This window comes from Centruroides sculpturatus, unplaced genomic scaffold, assembly GCF_000671375.1.
Source record: "Centruroides sculpturatus isolate CEXI.00-Female unplaced genomic scaffold, Cexi_2.0 scaffold1660, whole genome shotgun sequence".
NCBI classification, from domain to species: domain Eukaryota; kingdom Metazoa; phylum Arthropoda; class Arachnida; order Scorpiones; family Buthidae; genus Centruroides; species Centruroides sculpturatus.
Window position 1 is genome coordinate 133,145 of NW_019385752.1, and position 21,347 is coordinate 154,491.

At 30.2% G+C, this 21,347-nt stretch overlaps 1 protein-coding gene across 1 annotated transcript; it reads right to left on the bottom strand.

Annotated features, from left to right (window-relative positions):
* Nucleotides 1-6,389: 6,389 nt before the first annotated feature.
* On the bottom strand, nucleotides 6,390-19,666 carry LOC111641788 (BTB/POZ domain-containing protein KCTD5-like). The gene is made up of 4 exons (XM_023388011.1): nucleotides 19,555-19,666; nucleotides 12,830-12,925; nucleotides 8,115-8,240; nucleotides 6,390-7,524 (listed from the first exon to the last, which is right to left on the bottom strand). Exons 1-4 carry the CDS (start codon nucleotides 19,561-19,563, stop codon nucleotides 7,495-7,497), a joined length of 261 nt encoding a protein of 86 aa, XP_023243779.1. The 5' UTR covers nucleotides 19,564-19,666; the 3' UTR covers nucleotides 6,390-7,494.
* Nucleotides 19,667-21,347: the final 1,681 nt, after the last annotated feature.

Genomic DNA, 21,347 nt, shown 5'->3' on the forward strand with positions numbered 1-21,347 from the left:
TGCCGTAACTCACGGATGAGGAGGCAAATCAGGACCTCCACAACGGGATTACCTAAGTGGATACCTGTGATAGATTGGTCGTGCAGCAGCAGCCGAAGACTTCTGCTCATGACCTCACGGTGTGGGGTTTCGCCAAGGATAATGTATGTTTACGTTCCTCCACTTCCAACGACACTGACGGGAACACCATCATCAGGAACGTCACACAAACCACACTAGATTGACCAAAATGGGAGTACCTCCTGGACGTCTGCCGTGCCGCTTATCGAATGAATTTAAGGTTAGGTACGATTGGTTTTATTCGATATGCCGAGCAGTCTTTTTATGGGAAACTGGTCCTTATTTCGGTGTTACTAATGCAAACCCCCCATGCGATTGGCACGTTGGCCAGGTGCGAACCCACGACCAGTGGCAGAAATCTGGTAACTCTAAACAACCCCGACGAATGTTATTTAGCGGGAAAAATTCCCCTCGCTTCAATCATGCGTTTAAACACGTCTTTCGATTTTTAAAAAACGAAGCAATTCATACATTTAAATAAATTTTAAAAGAAAAATTTCCTTTATAATAATAAAAGAATTTAACGAATGAGGCAAAAACAAGTATTTTCACACATTCTCAAATCTAAAATGTTAAATATCTATCAGCCATATATGTAATAGTCTACACGTTAGTATCTCACTGCGACCAAATTCAACGAATTAAAGGAATTTGGACAATTCAAACTAAATAAACCAGCAACGAGTTGATCAACTTTCCCGGCAACATTTAAAATTTTGGTGGCGCCATCTGTTATCATATTTTATTTAAAAACTTTATATTTTTAACTATTATAAAATGGCAAAACGCTTAATTCTGAAGGTAAGGATGGGTTTTATAAAAAAAAAAATGTAAATGCTAATAACGAGTAAAATTGTGATTAAGTCCGATCTTACTGAAGATACATGCGACCCCCTTTATCTCCCACTCTCTCGACCTTTAATTAATCACCAAAATTTAATACCATCGACCCCCTAATAAACGAACCTCCCTGCAAAATTTCAGAAATTTTCGACAAAAAGCACGAGAATTATTAAGATTCAAACAGGGTGAACAAAATCGTGTCCCCCACAAACTAACATCCATACATACAGAAATTACCCCTGAATTTTTTTTTTTTTGCATTTCTCGACGTTTCAAGGTGTCTCGAGTCCAAAAATGTAAAAATCTGTGGAGGAAGTCATTTTTTGCCGGATCGTCATACTTTCCTTCTATTATAACAGGCAGGAAAGTAAAAATTAGGACGTCGGAGGCGGTTAATAGCTGAATTATAGGAATAAATACCAAACGGATCTCTTCTAACTATACTAGGACACGGCCTTCATTTATATATCTAATTGGTAAATTAAAAATGAAGATTCGACGATATTTAAAATCAGGACGGATACCTTTTCCCATTTCCTTTTCTACTCGGAATTTCCCACCCCCCTTGGTTTCCGATTTTGTCATTCTAACGGAATTTCCAAGTATTGCATTCTTTCCTTTCTTTTCCACGTTAATTTCATTTTCCGGTCCTATTTTTGTTAGAAATAATAGTAAAAAATGAAAATGACTACACCTAATGCAAACTTTACCTCTATCGCACATCTTTACAATTTCAAATCCATGAAGATCTAGGACGAGGAATCGTCATCCTGTTTAATAATATTTCTAATCTAACAATTATTAATAATCCGTATTTAGGGTAGGACTATTAATACACAAATACCCTAGTTGTTAAAGGAAAGCAACAATTTATCCTGTATGTGTTACGTGCAAGAATTTATCTTTTATGGAATAAAAACATTTAATAAAAGACAAATTCTTTCACAATAACTTGTTGATAAAGTTATATATAACTGGAGAAATAATAAGTGTCTTATATCACCACTCTGTGTGCTGGCTTCACATGCTGAAATCATCAAATTACACGTTCAACCGCGTGTATCTTAAGTTTTGAGACACGGAATCATCCACTAATGTTGCAGCGCCATTAACCGTTCAAATTTTGCAACTAACTTTTTCATTTCGAATAAGATTCCATCGCCGCAGAATTCTCTACACGAAATATTACATTATTCTACTGATTAGTTCCCGAATGTATTTTTTGAAATGCGAACCTATACAACGGCATAACTTTACAGAGGGATGCACAGTCTGGTATGTGCATATATACAACTAATATTTAATTATACCAAATAAGCTTGATATATTTGCAAAAAATATATATCAAAATTTATTTACTTTCCAAATTGTGACAAAACAAACATGTTTCTAGAAATAATTAAAGACAATCTTAAAAAGAATGCTTCCTATGGTTCCCATTTATTAACAAAAATTAATATATTTTGATAGAAATAGTTGCGAATATCTAAACATATTTTGTTACATCAGTTTAAGTTGAGATCAATCATTAGAAATTTTGAGTTAAAGAAAATTATACAAGGTATACATGTATCACAAGGAAAGATAAATACTGTATTTGGGAGGTGAATGTATGAGAGTAATATGTAAAAAAAGCCTATATCAGCATATGGTGATTTATTAATATTAATAAAGATACAGCAGTATGAATGTTTTTCAATTTGACATCAAACATAGCAGTCATGGTTGCACGTACTGTTCAACTTGATGATCCCTGACAAGATGGAGTGGTGGCATCAAAAAGATTCTCAAAGTGATCACCCTCAGGCATTGAAATATTTCTGAGTATGTCATAGTAAATCTGTGTACTTTTTCAAAGTGCATTCCTATCCTATTTGATAACTATAGTTATCAAACAGGATAGGAATGCTAGAGACAAGTCAATCACAAGAATCTACCTTCTCCCTTTGTACTGAGTCAACAGAGCAGGACCCACAAAAAGGACCACATTATGTCTACTGACATTTGTGCATCTTTCTCAGCAACCGTTTATTTCGGAACATGGGACTCGCAAACTTTTTTTACTCCTCTTGTCAGAATTGCCTTCCAATGTTTACCTTTCCTCCTGATACACCTTGTTTATACCGACGGTGTAAAGATGCCAAGCTCTCTATGTAATTAGTGAAATATTAAATTTTACTAAACTATGAAATATAAAATATTCTCACCAGTTATAACTAATTTCTTATTATTCTAAATTACTTGATAATTGGAAATTTTCATTTATTCATCAAAATATAACCAGGCTAAAACCTCAGGTTTATGACATTTGATTAACTTTGCCTTTTTTAACCCTTCCTCAGTCACTGCAAGTAATGATGGATTTTTTTTAAAGCTTTTATTTTAAACAAATTTGTAATTTTAATTCAACAATTCTTTTGAATCCAAAATCTTTTAAATTAAGACCATAAAGTACTCCAGTAAAGACAAAACTTCAAATTTTCCTCTGACATACTGAATAAAATTACTGTATAAAAATAAAAATTTACAATTAAATACTAAAATTTTTNAATATATACAAGAAAAATTTTATAATGCACGATTATGGAAGTCGTAAATACTTTTGATTCTTGATTAAAAGCAGTTATAAAATCTATATCTGTGCATTATAGAGTTTTACTTGTTTGTTATAATATACATTTATAGAATTTCCAATTACTTTTAATAAAAAATCAAAAAGATACTTATGAATTTCATAAATGTTTACAGGGTGGTCCAAAATATGGCAATAATCTTTGGGTGGCAATTACTGCTGAGACAGGAAACAATGCTCTTATTAACATATGTCTTGAAATGTAAAGTTAATGCACAACAGGGCAGCATTCACACAGTTGTTCTAGAACATTGTACCCATAATGCTGTTCAGATAGAAGCTGGAGTATTTGAAAGGGTGTGTCAGTCTGTGATTCATACTTGCAGAGACTCTTGAGGATGCTTCGATCATCTGCCATGACTAGCCAGACAGGTGTGTCATAGTGTTCTGTACTTTTATGTTAATAAATCCTTTGTGTGTTAACTATGCATGTCCAGACAGATTTATAAGAGCATTTTTGTTTCTTGTCTTGGCAGGAATCACCACCCAAAGTTTGTCTCCATATTTTGGAACCATCCTGTATAACATTTTTCTCATTTTCTACATTCACATCAATCACATTGAAGATTAACATAAAATATATTTTTGATTTTCAAAATGGATTAATTTTATATTAAAATTTATAAACTTGAGTGTTAAGTTATATTAATACAACAAAATTATTATATTATTAAGATCTTAACAATGTATAATGTTCTTATCAAATGTCATATCAAATTATATTTAAATTTTAAAGTGATGGCAAATTCAAATGAGAATCTTGATTATAGTACTTATAATAAAGGAAAATCTCTATTCTGACCTCTTTCGGAAGACCGGTTAAATTTGTTCGAAACATTCTGAATGTGTATTTTCTTACTGTTGTATTTATAAGAATGTGTTCAATAATGTTAACAGTTTAAAATGTAATACAATATACATGGTCATCCAAAAAGAATGCTGCTATTTTAAATTATTGTAATTATGTTAATTATTATCCAAGAATGTCATAATGTACATTAAAACATTGGAAATATGTCCAAGTTTCACATTTGCCCATTACAATTTCTCACTGCATGTACCTACATCACATGGCACACATTTAATAGATACACAAATTCTTCCTATGCTCACTACAGCTTATCTCAGGCACGGCCAACATATGGCCTGTCTAATGAATTTATGCGGCCCGCAATTAATCTTTCAATATTAGCTACTGAAGTCTGAATAGCTTGATGAAAAATTCAAGCATGATAATGTGAAAAATGTATCTGTAATCTCTATGTACAATTTAGTTTCTACAGGGTGACACCACAATCTCGCACCACCTCAAAATCTTCCTAGGACAGCCTCTGATTCGGTCCATGAAAAAGTTTTCTTTCCAATTCAGCCCGGGGGCAAAAACTGTCGGCCATCCCTAGCTTATCTGTACTTCCCACATTGGCCACAATTCTATGGCTCTTGTATTTCACGATGACAAGTGATTCCAACTTTGCAAACTGCAGAACACAAAACTCCTCCTCTGTTTTGAATTTGCCATTTTAGTTTACAGTACTTCCAAGTGGTAGTAGACAGTGAGATATTAGAAGGGAGACAAAATTCAAACGGTTACTCTACCGATAGGTATATGTCACATACTTCTCAGATAATAATTAATATAATTACAGTAATTTAAAATGGTAACACTCATTTTGGAAGACCCTGTATTTATTATTAACATTCATCTCTGTTTTGTTTATTCAGGCTTGTAATGCTTTCATTCTTTCTATTTGTTAAGAATGTTTTTAGATGTTGTTATTCAAACTCCTATTAACAAGTAAAAAAACATTTATTAAAGTTTTTTTAATCACAATAAAATTTTGTCTATTTAAATTTTCATAAATATTTAACCTACTGTATTCGCCAATTGAAATTTTCAAAATTATGTATAAATACAGAACACTTGAAAAATTTTTCATGTGACCTTAATATTTATTTTTATAATTTGATTATGGAATGAGAAAATGTTAAGTTACAGCAAGAGCTGCAGCAGTTAACTCCTCAGAACATAATTTATTTTTTAGTCAGTTTCAAATATATTATAAAATAATATTTTAAGATGCATAAATGCATTTTTGATCGATATTATCACTCCATACATAACATTAACATGTTACACTGCAAAGTCATATTACCAAGTTAATCGGTAATGAAATGACTTAGAAAAAGAAAGATGCAAGAATAGTAATTATGAGAAAACATTTATTTAAAAATGACAATAACTTCTGATACTTTTGGTGGAGGTATCGGAAGAAATACTATATCTAAATCATAAATATAAAAGTCTAATATCTAAATAATAATAAAGCAAAAATAAAAGATTGTGTGATTTTATTAAAATTCCAAGGAACAATAATAAAGAATTGCAGCAGGGTAGAACGGATGCAACATTGATCCTAGTTAAAGATAATAACAATGATAACAATTATTATATTTGTGGCACATCAAGAAATGGAACAAGTAACAAATGGAAATTCACAAGAAAAATGCTACAAATGACTGTCATCCACTGGAAATATTGCACAGCATAGAGACTCATTTTTCTTTGTTTTGAAGTAAAATATAAAAAATCATATCTACCATTATCCAATTTCTTGTAAAATATTTTTTATTATTGCAAGTTTTTTCGTGTATATGTTGTAAAAAATATCTACATATATTAACACTGAAAATTTCTGTTGTAAGATTATTTAAGACAAGAAAATTACATATCTTAAAATACATTCACTTCAAATTTAATACTAAATGAATCACACTTCACATTGAATCATGTTCACGATTTGATCTTATTGTTTTAGTATAAGAACTGATAATAAAAATCTGGAATTCTGAAAAATATTTTTTAATAAAAAATAATTTTATGTTTTGGGTAATATCATTATATTGGCAACAATTCCATTATAATATTTTCTTTTTTACTATTTTTTTTTTTTCCTGAAACAAAACAATTCAATATCCATCTTGGGTTCAGTGAAGCCAAGCAGGACAACTGTATGGCGAGGGACGGGACTAATATATCTGGGTCGAACTGGTCGTGACTCTTAAACTCAAGTCCTTTGAATTGTCAGGCAGACATCTTTATGATTTGACTGTCTGTATGAGCCACTATATTATGCAACATTTCCATGGAAGTGATGCAACTTCACAACGATAAACAAATTTTAAAATCAGTTTTGGAATTCCACAGTACACTCTCAACTTTAAATATCTAGAAGTCAGATATTGGTATGAGATCAGATAATGAAGGAGATGACCAACGTTGTTGACTAGAGCAAAAGAATTGGACGTGGTCAAATATATTGTTCCATTTCTATTAGGAATGACTTGTATTCAAAACAACTATGTGTAGGATTGATATTATTATATATATGCAAACAGCATCATAACCGCTTGACAGTTATTCAACATGCTGATTAAATATATCAACTTTCTCTCTTTTGTTATATCTATTAAATCCTCGAGAACTCTTATTATTTCTCTGCATATCACTATGTCAACTATGACTGCATTATAATTTTAAATTCATCTTATAATAATTGAATTTTGCAAATATCAATAATATACTTTTCCAAATAAATATGTTTTTCTTTTAACAATTAATATTTTTTAAAAGGTAAAATTTTTATAAGTTACACAATTTTTCCCAACATTTTATAACTGGTAAGCTTTTTTGAGTTACCAGAGAGCATAATGTTACCTAACAGTGCAAATTACGAATTCTCAAAGTTTATAATTTATTAATTGGGAAACACAGAATTAACATTATATTAAATATAAAAATAAAACTCGAAATACGATAATTACTTTAAATTATGTGTTTCGTTATATATCAATCTGATTTATAAATACAATAATTCACGACACGAGTACGGGATTATTATTGAAAGAATATAGACGATGACATTTAAATAATATTCCGTAATTCTTCTCATCTTCTGTCTCTACATTCTGTCTGCCTTTTGTCTCACAATCTATTAAAATTTCAAAAATATATATTAAAATAAACATGCTTATAAAATTGTTAGATACATTTATAATGAATTATTTATATGATGAAAATAATTGATAAAATTACAACTCTGCTCAGAGAGAACTTGCATTTTTAATAACAAAGCAACATTATAAATACGAATATGCTATATAAATAAGATCGGAGAATTAATTTCACTCCTATATTTTCTATGTAAAGTTTTTCAAGATTACTTTTTATGCTTATTAAAATTGCAGATGTCAAAATCAACCTTCAATGTTAATATAGAATTTTTTTTTGTTAATTAGGTTTTAATTTATTCTTGCATGTTCCAAAATTTAAACAACATATTTAGACAGTTACTAACACAGGACACAGTAGAATAATAAGAAATAATATTTTGTTATAAAAAAAAATTCCATTATAAACAAAAATTTTATAAAATTATTAAACTGAGAAGAATTAAAAATTTTATGCAAGTGCAAACTTAGTTTTAAACTTAGATGATATAAAAAATTCTAACTTTACCAGAAGTTCTTACATTGAAATTAAAAGTCTAACATAAATTCTTGATAAATTAAAATGCCTTACCTTTCTGTCCGTCAGATCAAGATCTGAGGAACGAGAAAACGAACCTGGATATTCTCGAGATACAACGAACAAGAACTCAGCGTGGTTTTCATTACCGTAGTTGTAAGACGAGCCAATACTAATTAACTAAAAGAAAAACAAACAATTTTTGTTAGTGCGCGTATTCAGTAATAATGAAATAAATACAGAAAAAATGTATATGTATACAGCTAAAATCTTAATAAAATAATTTAAATTAATCAGAATGTTTTCATTTTCTCCTGAAGATGGCTCCACACATTCCTTATTCACCAACTGCCAAATAATTGACTATTTGTCATGTTTGATTTAGCACAATATACTGATAAGGAGTGGGAAATGGAAAATACCGAATATTAGTCAGGAGTAAATCGTCCACACTACTTGGTATGAAGTACCAAATATGGAGCTACTTTAATACATCTATATACCGTATTTACTCACTTATAAGATGAGGTGTTCATTCATTTTTTACTACTTCAAAAACCTAGGTTGTCTTATATCTGCCAGCAAAGGATTCTTTGTTTTTGCAATAATTTCTGTGAACAATGTATAGTTCATGCTGCCATTATAGGTCTACAGTCTATTTATCGTAAGTTGGCACCTAGTGTAAACAAACTAAGATACACCATCCTTTGTTTATTAGTTTAAACTTACTTCCATCAATTAAAAACTGTGTTGCCTCTCATTTGTCCACAGAAAATAGTTCCTTGTTACTTATAAAATCATTAATGAAATACAGGTCACTTAGCAATGATTATAAATGTAGTTATTTCATATTAGTTAAATTGTTATTTTTAAGGAATATTAACATATTCTGAATTATTAAAAATAAAATTTTTCTGGCCATGCACATTATAGTGTTTTGGTTTTGTTTTCCATTTGTCATGTATTACGTGCATTTGATAATATTTTATTTGTGATTAAACAAAATAATTACATTTATTAATACAATTCTAATTTTTCTTTATTTTGATCTTTAAAGTCACACCTTGTCCTATATGTGAGATCATCTTATGTGTGAGCAAATACGGTATATTTACTTAACAATGGGCTTATAATTATCACCAATTGGACTTTGTGAATGAAAAAGGATGGCAGATAAGTCCATTGCCAACACAAATGCTAGTGCCTTGGATTGCCTAGTCAGCATTTTAATTTTAATTTTTCTTACTTTTAAATTAAACAAATATTAAAAACTAGCTTACCCGTCGCGCATTGCTGCGATCTCAGAAGAAAGGAAATTCAAGCAAACTCGTTATGATAAAATTCAATTTACATTTTATCATTTTTATTGAAACTTATTATTATTATTCATTTTCATCGGGAAAACATTTCAAAGTGTCGTTTCAATTCTATTTATTTATTGGAGTGTTTGTGGATACACGATATTTTTTGTTTTTCCGTCTGGTGCGTACACGAATAAATCGGAAGGTTTTTCGACGCGTGAGCCGGCCACATACAGTTGTCCATGCGAGAAGCACGGATTCTCCAAATTTAGCCCACACACTCGCAGCGATTGTCAGAAGTGCGATATTCCCCATTTTTATATATATATTTTTAATCCTTTATAATTTTAATTATTTAATTGCTCCTTCCTTTCTTCCTTGGCACGTTGTGAAATTTCTGAGAGTTGGATAATAAACTGTTTTATCGTAATTTGTCTTTTTAAATTATTTTGAGTCGATATTAAAATTTGGAAAAGGGGATCCTTAGATCGGTAAAATAGGCGAATTTCCTCCTACAACTTCGGTTGTTGTTCGTGATACAGTTAAGATTTTAACAAAGTTCGAGTGAATACGTAATTAGCAAAAAAAATTGAAATAAAGTGATTAAACAAAAATTATTACAAATATCGTAAATAACAGTTCACAAATGCATATATAGAGATATTTTTGAAGGAGAGGAAATGGTCTTCGCAATTTGAAATCGATCGAACACACTGTGCGCGAATGCTCGTGTAAACGCGCGCCATCTATCGTAGGGTAAATGCCAGAAAACTTCACGGGAGTGTATTAAAAAACTTCCCAAAGCTTCATGGCAATCATACTATGCCACAAACCTTCGCCGGAGTATATTAAACAACTTTCCAAAGTTTCACGGCAATCGGATAAACGGTGTGGTAATGCATAAAGGACAGACACACACACATACATTCATTTTTATATATATAGATGATAAAAACTACTGTAAAACTAACTTAAACTATATTAAACTTACTTCCCTCTATGTTGATTTTTATAATTTGTTTTGAATTATAAAAATCAACATAGAGGGAAGTAAGTTTAATTCTAAGTGTGAGAACATTTCAACTTTCATGGTCTTGGAGCAGAATAGAAAACTGTATTACATTTATAAAGTCAAACATATGAATAGTGCCACTGACAGGAACATAAAAAATGGCTGATTCTTGGAGATTATTCTATAGGTTTTTGTTCAGAAACAAAATATGTGAAAAAATAACCTCCATTTACAAACGGTTGTTGTTGGAAGATGGCTGTTATTGGAGACTTGATGATATAACAATACAATAATATTTATATTGTATAAATATTGTAAAGCAAGGTTCCACAGCTTTATAATAAACTTATTCATCATATTTGGATTAACAAATCAAATCTGATCCATGAATGAAAAGATATCACCTGAATAGATTAAATCTTAAGTCTAACACATGTAAGGAACTACAATGTTAAATAAATTTGTTGCTAAAGACGTTACAATCCAGGACCCAGATGTGGAATTAACAGCTTTGACAGAAGAAAACACATACTTCTGTTATAACTTATTAACTAATGACAGATTAATGCTGAATAATCATCAAAGTGTGGCATGACAATATAGTAGAAAAAGAAAGACAGACAATTTAAAATCTTACAACTAAACATTAAACAGAATTTTTAAATTATTAAAATCTATTAGGATTTCTGTATATTAAATAGGACTTACTATACTGGTGTAATTGATTGGACTCAAAAAGATAACAGTAGTCAAAATTAAAACAGAATTTCTTTATTTTCATCTGTTTTACCTGAAAATACTACCAGTAAAGAAACCCAATAAGTCTTATTTAATATATGGAAATCCTAGCAGCCAATAATAATTTAAAATAGTATTAAGGACTAGAGGTAAAGGTATAATTGGTTAACATTGTTTAAAAAATTATTTGGATGAATTATTGTTTGAAGCTTAGTTATAAATCCTCTTGAAGGATACAGATTACGATATCTGATCTTCAGTACCATTTTATTTGTAGAAATATTTGTAGATCAAGAAGAAAAGTATCAAAACTAAACAAAAGTTTAAAGTTCTTTAGTGAGAAAATAATATACAGGGTGTGGCATAAAGAGTAGATAATCCATTACCTGCAGATAGGGGACATCATGACTGTTCAGAAAATTAAACATTGTGTTTAGTAAAAGTGTCATAGTTTAAGTTATTGGACATTTTCTATTTTTTTGGAAAAATGACTCCCTCGTTCACATTTTTCAATATCATGGTCACAAATCAAGGATTTTTCTCAGTCTGTTTTTGAATACTAGCTGTGAATACATGTTCTATCAAATGTAAACTGCCATTTTAGTTTACTACCATTTGTTTTTTTTTTTTTCAAATGTAAACAGCCATTTGGTTTTTTTAGAACAAAAAATAATTCAAAATTTTTGTTTCATTTTTTTAAAAGTTTTGTTTTGTTTTTTTTTTCAGTTTATTATTAGTTAGTTTGTCATACAGGTTACAGTACTTTTTTTTACACTGAAAAAAAAAAAACGAAAGAAAAATTTTGAATTATTTTTGTTCTAAAAAAATCAATTTGATGACAATAAAATGGCAGTTTACATTTAATAGAACATATATCCAAGACTAGTATTCAAAAGCAGACTGGGAAAAATCCATGATTTCTGACCATGACATTGAAAAATACGAACGATAGAGTCCATATTCCAAAAAACTAGAAAATGTCCAATAACTCGAAAACTATGACACTTTTACTAAACACAATGTTTAATTTTCTGAACAGTCATGATGTCCCCTATCTGCAGGTAACAGATTATCCACTCTTTACACCACACCCTGTATAAAACAATTATTTAAATCACACTGTTTAACTAATGATCCACAATTAAAACATTAACTAAAATAATTAATTAAAAATGCCAGGATGTTAATTAATACATTACAAAAATTCAAGTACAAAGAAGTACCACAACAGTGTCTTTATTTGAAATGTCCTTTACACATTTTGGGAACATACAGTCCTTACAGTGGAGCCGATCTTTTATAGGTTACTTTCCCTGCATTTTAATTAATCCCCTGGCATTTCTAATTCATTATTTTAATCAATGTTTAATTGTAAATTAATTTTAAGAGAATGTATCAAGACTTGGGAATAATTTTACTACCATTTTTACATATTGAAGCAAGAAAAGTAGCCTATAAAGGAAGGCCGACTCCACTGTAAGGACTAGGTTCCTAAAGTGTGTAAAGGACATTTCAAATGAAGACAATGTTATGATACTTTTATGTATTTGAATTTTTGAAATGTAATTAATTTATGATCTTGTATATTAAACGAGATGTACAGTTAAAAATTAACAAAAATTCTTGCCAAAATAAAAATATATATATTTTATAAGTACTCAATTTTCATAAAAGACAAATATTCACTTTTATTTTAATAAAAGATTAAATTGTAATACCTGTTCAAATTTCCAACCGTCTGACATTGTTGAAACCATCTGTGTCAATTCATCCTCGTGACATTGCAGAACACGGTAGACGTGCTTGCGATACTCCTGAAATATACGTATAGAATTTTGATTAAAAAATAAAATGATATCATAATTTGTAATACTGAGATATAATTTTTAATATTAAATTTGGAGCTTAACAAATCTTATGCATTATATTTCTATAATATGTAACTAAATATCTTGCAACATGATGTTTAAGGGGAATTTGAAAATATGATTCCATATTTTATTTCTGCAGTTGCCATGGCAGCATGCACTCAACCTGCTTAAGGCAGCACAATACTGTATATTGGTTGTTGGCATCTCGAGCATTCGCTGACAACATGACAAAGCAGGGAGATGGTAAGTGTCTTAACAGAATAGGAAAAAGAGGGAGTGAGTGGCAATATTCATTTTCTGTGGACAAAGAAACCAACAACCAGGGAAATCCAAGTTTACGGCAGTGTACAGTGAGAATGGCATTACAGCAATGATGCTGCGAGTTTGCCAATGGAAAAGTAAATGTCATCAATGACTAGAGGAGTGGTTGGCACTCTACATCTGACAATATGATTTAAGACATCGATTCAGCAGTAAAGGCAGACAATGCCTGCATTTTCAAATCAGATTCCAGCTGTCAGCTTGGATACAGATATATCTGGTGCTACCCAGGCAAAAAGTAACAACAACAAACATTAAAATGAAAACCTTAAGAGATTTGATATTTTAACTATTTTACCATTGACATGTTTATCAAAAAGTATTAAATAAATTACATTAAGAAAAAAGAAAATGTAACAAAACAATAAAAATAAAAAGATTACTTTGAAAAAGAAAACAAAACAAACTGATCTTATTTAAAATCATATAACAAAAATAAAAACAAATGAATAATGAGATTTTGAGACAAATGGATCAAAGATTCACACTTTGTACCCCAGAAACCCTCAAGTACATTTTGTTCAATAATCAGAAAGTATGGAATGATACAATTTCATTGGTTGAGTAGACAAAAATCAACGTTTTTCATTAGAAAATAGCCATAGACATCTGTCTGCATGAGAAGACAATTCGAGACATCCAATTTTATTCTAATATTAACTCTTAACATACTATTTGTAGCAGAATATGAAATGAAATGGTAACTGGCCAACCAAATTTCACAAAAATGGCTCAGATATTTAAACTCGGCACCCCAAAAACATTTTGTATTAATTAATTTTTCCTACTTGAATGTGCCGATCAGATAGAAAGGGCCCACTGCAGATAGGGATTGAAGTTAATTCAATCAAATATAGTCCTTGATCTTTTCCCAGACAAGAAGATGGTACGTGAGAAGTTTCATTGCATTTTCTCAAATCATGTTGAAATGTACAAAGAACAAACTAACAAACTTTCTTCTTTGTACATTAGATACATATGTTTCTGGTTTAAAGTATACATTAATTTGAGTGATTTGAAACAATTATTTGAGACTAACTAATTTGAACTGATTGGTGATAAATTTTCAACACATTTCTAAGAAAAAATTTTAAATGAATTATTACATTTCCAATAGAATATCTCTCTTTGACTAATCAAAAGTTGTATTCATATTAAAATAGCCAATATCATCATCTTACTTCCTTTATGGAATAGGAAAGGGTGAGTGGATCCAACAGAACATTTTGGGTTAAATTTAAAATGGTAATTTATTCTTGATATAAATTTCGTTAAGATAGATTATTTGTAAAATGCGAGAACAAGTCACAAATCTTCTAATCTAAATACCAGTATTTTGCATAAAATCATACTTACTAAACATTTATTGTCCGGTACTTCTTAACTATTCATAAAAACAAACGTTTTCGGCCTCAGTCGAGGTCTGCTTCAGGTTAAAAGGACAATTGGATTCCTTTCTTAGAATCAACGTTTAGTTTTAAAATATTCAAACTCATGCACGTGTTACGTATAGTCATCTTGTTCTTCGCATACGTAGCGCCAAGCATAGAAAAGCGTGTTGCCATCTTTGGTGTTTATACATCTCCCTTCCGGCCAGCTTTCTAAATTTCCAGGGCTTCAAGGGCTCTGATGTGGTCCGTATGAAAAGCTCTATTTATTAATCTGGCATTGGATAGTTCTGTGTGAATGTCTGGGTCGGTTGCGCAGGTGGATAGGTGCGGAACTATCCAATGCCAGATTAATAAATAGAGCTTTTCATACGGACCACATCAGAGCCCTTGAAGCCCTGGAAATTTAGAAAGCTGGCCGGAAGGGAGATGTATAAACACCAAAGATGGCAACACGCTTGCCTATGCTTGGCGCTACGTATGCAAAGAACAAGAAAACGATGATGATACGTAACACGCGCATGAGTTCGAATATTTTAAAACTAAACGTTCATTCTAAGAAAGGAATCCAATTGTCCTTTTAACCTGAAGCAGATCTCAACTGAGGCCGAAAACGTTTGTTTTTACGAATAGTTAAGAAGTACCGGACAATAAGGTTTAGTAAGTATGATTTTATGCCAGAACAAGAAAACAAACTGTATTTTTGGGATTATTCTGTTTAGATTCTTGCAACAAAAAATGTCAATTAATAAAAGTCTTATCACACTTAACTAAAAGCATTAACTAAAGGCTCAGTATCAAACTACATGAAATCATAAAAAGTCACATATTGACAATATTGCATTACATTGAACATCAACAGCAAAAATGTTTGTAATATTTTAAAAACAAATCCTATAATAGCATAAATATTGTACAGTACCTTAGATGTGGTACTGTACAATGTAGTAATTTTCATAAATCAAAATTTGATTTATTTACAAATTTCAGGAGGAAGTAATTCAAATAAATGAGCAATTACTAGCGTCTGGATTTCATCATTGAATAAAATTGTATAGATTATTTTAATTTTAATGATTGCCATAAATTACTAAATATCTTAAGCTGTAAAATAAGAAATGAGATAAACGGACAGTTATATCTAATAATATACAATAAAATTGATTATCACAATGCACACCAGCAGCCTTGAAAATTGCATCATTCATAAAATCCAGTAAAAATGTGTTTGCAAAGATATGATGCAAATAAAAAAATCAATCTTCATAACTCCAGCAATGCATTTAGAGTTAACTTCATAACTGATCAAAAGCATTTTTATCTTAATAAATATATTGATTTTTTTATTTGCATCAAAAATATGTTTATTTTTTAAATTAAAGTATCATTTTGATATAGATTTGCAAGATGCTGTAAAGATCGTATCATCATGAACATGAGAATACTTTTAGCAAGTTTTTGACAGTTAACACCATGTAATTGTTGCTTTGAATTATAAGGGTTTATCCTCTCATGAAATAGTGCAGAGAGTACATTGTCATCATCAACTGTATTACAAATAAGATGTAAACATGGAAATATTGAAAGAAAAGTTGAATCAGGAGGTGGACATGTGAGTATGTTGTGCCATGACAGGACATTCTTGTATGCTGAAGTGTCTCAGCATGCAAGTATGTACTACTAGTTCTTCCAAACTGAAAGTGGAAAGAGAAAGTGAATACACAAACTGTGTGAAATTGCTTCTAAAACATGGATTTAAAAGCCTAAAAGTCTACGTAAGAATCCATTACCAACAAGTAAAATCTGCAGACAGCAGCTTATCTGGGCTAAATGGGATACAGACTGGTGTGTTGACATATAGAATTCTGTTATGTTTTTGAATAAATCCATATTTAACCTGCATGGATCTGACAGCAAATCCTTTGTTAGAAGTAAAAAAGACAAGACCTATATCAAGAATTGCTTGATGCAAATAGTAAAGATTTTGGTCATTCAAATGGTGTGAATACATATCAAATAAAGGTGTCAGCAGATTAAACTTTATAAATTGGTCTGTGAATTGCAGAATGCCACAAAAAATCTTATCTGCCAAACTAATTCCAACAATCAAAAAACAATTTTGTGACACAAAATCTGGCATTTTCCAGGACAACTCTTTATTCTAGTAAAATAATTCCTGCAATAGACCAAAACCAGATGCCTAAATGGTACAGGTAATAGTCCTGATCTCTGCACTGTTGAAAATTGCAAGCATATTTTGGGCATAAAACTGAAAAGACCTGAAAATAAACAGCAACTGCAAGAGTGTATTAGAAGAGTTTGTTATCACAAGTTTGGTATAGAATACTAAAAGAAACATCCTCCTTCACACTATGCCAGAGTGCTGCAAAGCTGTTATTAAAGCTTGAGATGACCCTTTGAAGTATTGGGATACTATTCAACAAGAAATAAATGTGTGCGCTATGTTTTTCAGGATTACTTATGCCATAAACTCTTTTTCTGCTTCCGTAGCTGTAAGCTACTTCCAACAGTGGTCTATAACAGTATTGGTAAGGCTATGGAATGAAATAACACTTGACTTCAACTAGCATTATATATAATAAATTAACAGTTTTTTGGTTTATTCTTAATGTATAGTACAGAGAAGAAATCATGATCATACAAATAAGAATCACAGCTTAAATGTGTACTTTGCACTTCTGTTTAATGCTTTTTAGTATGTCATAATGATGCAATTTCCATAGCCACTACTGTATACATTATAGTTTGAGCTATAAATAGCTTGTTAACAATGAGGGGGACCAAAATTATAATCAAAGTAATTAATAAAGGAAGAACAAGAAAATTATTTGATGATAATATATGCTTAATTTAAATAAAACAGATTTTAAATCTTAAAAGTTTTTAAATAAATTTAAATTTACTTTAATAAAAATAATCCAGCAATGAGTTACTTAACTTTACTGGCAAAAAAAAAAATTATAAAAGATGATGCTACCACAGTTTTATTTCATTTAAAAACTATTATTATTAACTCTTTTCAGGGGGAAAATTTTTGAATTAAAATAACATGACTTCCAGTGCAAACTGGAATATATAGTTAATCGGGGTCTTCTGCCCTTAAGCTTTCCATGCCTGGTCTTGATTTTCATCTATCTAACTCCGTTCTAAGGACAGACAGACAATAGTGAGAATTTATAGGTCTACAATTTTTTCAAATTGCAACCCATTATTATAAAAAAAAAAAAAAAGCTTAATTTTGAAGGTAGAGATGAGTTTTAAAAATAAAACTGTAAATGCTAATAATGAGTAAGATCATTAAGTCCAGCTTCACTTTAGATATGACACCTGACCCCCCTCTATCTCTCCACCCCAAAACTTTTAACCATCAAAATTTTAGTAGCATTAATCTCTGTAATACACAAACTTCCTTGCAAAATTCAGAAATTTTTGACAAAAGAGTTATTAAGTTACAAAGTGGATAAACAAAATTGTTCCACCTCAAACACACACATACATACATACAGAAAAAAAAATGCCTGAATTTTTTTTGCATTTCTAGACATTTCAAGGTCCCCAAGTCCAAAAATGTAAAATCTTGGGAAATCAGTTTTTAAAATCGACTTACTTAAACCAAATAACCAGATTGTTTATGTTCTATTTGCAATAAAAGAACACAAATGCTCCGGTTATTTGGTTTAAGTAAGTCGATTTTATATTCAACCTGGTGTGTTAGGAAATTAAATCAGTTTTTGACTGACTGCCATACTTTCCCTCTGCTATACATAATAGCTGAAAAAATAAAAATGAATTTTTCACAGGCCTTTCCAAAAATGGATACATTTTACGTTTAACACAGATGTGGCCAACAGTTTTTGCCCCCGGACCAAATTGGAAAGAAAACTTTTTTCACGGGCCAAACCAGAGATTTTGAGGAAGATTTTGAGGTGGTGCGAGATCTCATTGTGGTGTCATTCTTGTAGAGACTAAATTGTAGATAGAGATTACAGATACATTTTTCACATTATCATGCTTCATCAACACTCTACGCTGTACTTAAGAGATTTGTAATGGAGCGTTAATTCTAAACACACAGTGAGTTGTTGACCCTTTTCTTTTTTTGTTTTGTGTTTCTGGGTGTCAGAATTTTTCATTGAGCTATTCGGTCTTGAGTAGTTAATATTGAAAGATTAATCGCGGGCCACATAAATTCATCAAACGGGCCAGATCCTGGTATAACATCTACTAGTCAAATAAATGTCACATATTGCTGTCTAAGTTTTAAAAATCTCAAACTTGCAATAATTTATAGATTAATTATCAAAGCAACTTGAAACATGCTCAAAGTATGGATTAAAAAAGGGGGTTTGGTAATAGGATGGGCATCCAATTATTACACAAAGCCAAATTAGAGAATGACAAATAACCGTAAGGAAAATGGTACTAATAATGACAAACTGAAAGGAATTTCATACCTTACAATTTCACTATCACCAAAACTTTTTTAATATCTTTATTATAATTTCAAACATCTCTATAAGAATCATTTATATATTCTAAAGAGCTATCAAAAGGTTAAATGACTCCAAAAATCCAATAAATTTTAAGTATTGAGAAAGAAAATAGTTTTTAAAACACTAATTTTTATAAAAATGACTTCTCAAAGGCATTTAAAAAAAGCAGAACATGCAACATCAAGTAATATTGAAGTTACAATAAAAATGAATTCAAGATAAAATATAAAAGAACCATATTTATTTCTACTTTTATAGAATTTCTGTAAAAAAAAACATGATTACTTGAAGCAGAACCCAACTCTATACTATTCTATGTTATTTAGATTATAAATATAGACTTGCTTACTTTGGTCATGATGGCATTCCTTTCTTGAATTCGTTCTTTTACCAATTTAATTAAATCCACAATATTATAGAATTTTGCTTCTTCTAAAACACCTAAAAAAATAATCAAGTGAATCAAAGTAGTTTCTTAATTATCATAATAATATTACATAATTATTATAGATTTATAAATGCATATATATTCAAAATAACCTGTATACAATATGTAGATTATGCACACAGGGTGCCCGAAAAGTTACTGTGCAATGTAAAAAGTTTAAGTTTTGATAAAAGTATGTTTTTACATACGATATTACAGTTTTTCCTATGGTAAACGTCAGAAATGTTTCCCAAAATCAGAGGGGAGTAAGGTCCGGAGATCTTGTGAGCAGGATTCCAAGGGAGATTGTGCAATTGGCAAAGAAGTATTCCAAAAACTGTAGTCTAAAAACAAGAACATCTGTATGCAAGTGTATGCAATATGAAGTTTGTTGCTGCTTGTTTGAAATAAGTTTATGGATTCTTGGCTCTTTTCCACAAAGGGCAACAATTGCACTCATAGCATTATTTATTGACATTATTATTTATTTATAACAGTCATTTCATGTTTGGATTTTTTTAATATTTAAATCTAAAACTAATGAGTAAGAAAAGCAACCAAGCATTTTGCATTTCTTTTATAATACTTCATATAACTTTGAGTTCATTGATGTACAAATTTCTCCATGGACCACCAAAATTTTCTCATGAATCATCATTGGTCCATGGGCACTGGTTGGCAACCACTGGGCTAGTGATAGCAGTCATATAAGCTTCAAAAGAAGATAAAACAAAGAAAAAACATAAAAATGTTCAAAATCTACACCATCTACTGCAAAGCAGCTATGCAAGATATACAATTTATGGGTCTTCTATGAAATACCCTATACAAATTCAGTATTGTTACAAATTTCTCACTGCACAGTAACTTTTCGGACAAACTGCATGTCTTGTAAAGTACTACTTATATAAAATGCTGTGAAATTTAGTACATCGTCTTATCATAATCTAAATGCTCAATTCTGAGAATCATTTTTGGCTTACAAATAACAATAATTTCAATTATTTGTAAGCATTTTGAGTTGAAGATGATCATGTTACAACTAAAAATGTTTCTTAAAAACAATCTTTAGTCTTTCATTGAAATCTACAATATACTGATAAAATTTTGAATTCAAAGTAAAAAATACATAATAATATTTAATATTAAAATATAGCACTTGTATAAAAAATTTTTTATTACAGTTCTTTTTTTTATTTTTTTCATAGAGTTACTTCATTTTACACTAGTGGTGATAACAATACAGCTCAAGAGGTGAACAGAATCATTATTACATAAAACTTCATAATTTCTGGAATTGATATGCTCTAAAGTTGATATTGGTTAATCAATTTTTCAGAAAATTAACACTCTACTATATAGTCATATTTTGTTTTAGTAAGATTGTATAAAGGATATAAGTTTAAAGTGAAATTTTATCAAAAACACAAAAGAAACATTAAATAGTTTTTAATTTATAAAAAATTTTCTATGAAATCTAAATGATGTTTTATTTCATGATTACATATGATTTATCAGAAATATATATATTCTACTGTCATCAGGATAATTAGATTAGACTTAACATACAGTGGGTGATCGGATAACGAACACTTTCGCGAAAGATTTTTATGTTCAGACAACGAACACATGATTGGATAACGAACACCTCACAGAACAAACACAAGAAGCAGCGATGTAAAATAATGAATACCGATTGGTCTTCCCATGTCTTC

Excerpts from the sequence above, each read along its gene's own strand:
- LOC111641788 (XM_023388011.1), bottom strand. Across the intron at positions 8,241-12,829 it reads ACGGTTGGAAATTTGAACAG|TTAATTAGTATTGGCTCGTC; the intron begins GTATTACAATTT and ends TTTTTCTTTTAG. Across the intron at positions 7,525-8,114 it reads TTGATCTGACGGACAGAAAG|ATTGTGAGACAAAAGGCAGA; the intron begins GTAAGGCATTTT and ends AAATTTTAATAG.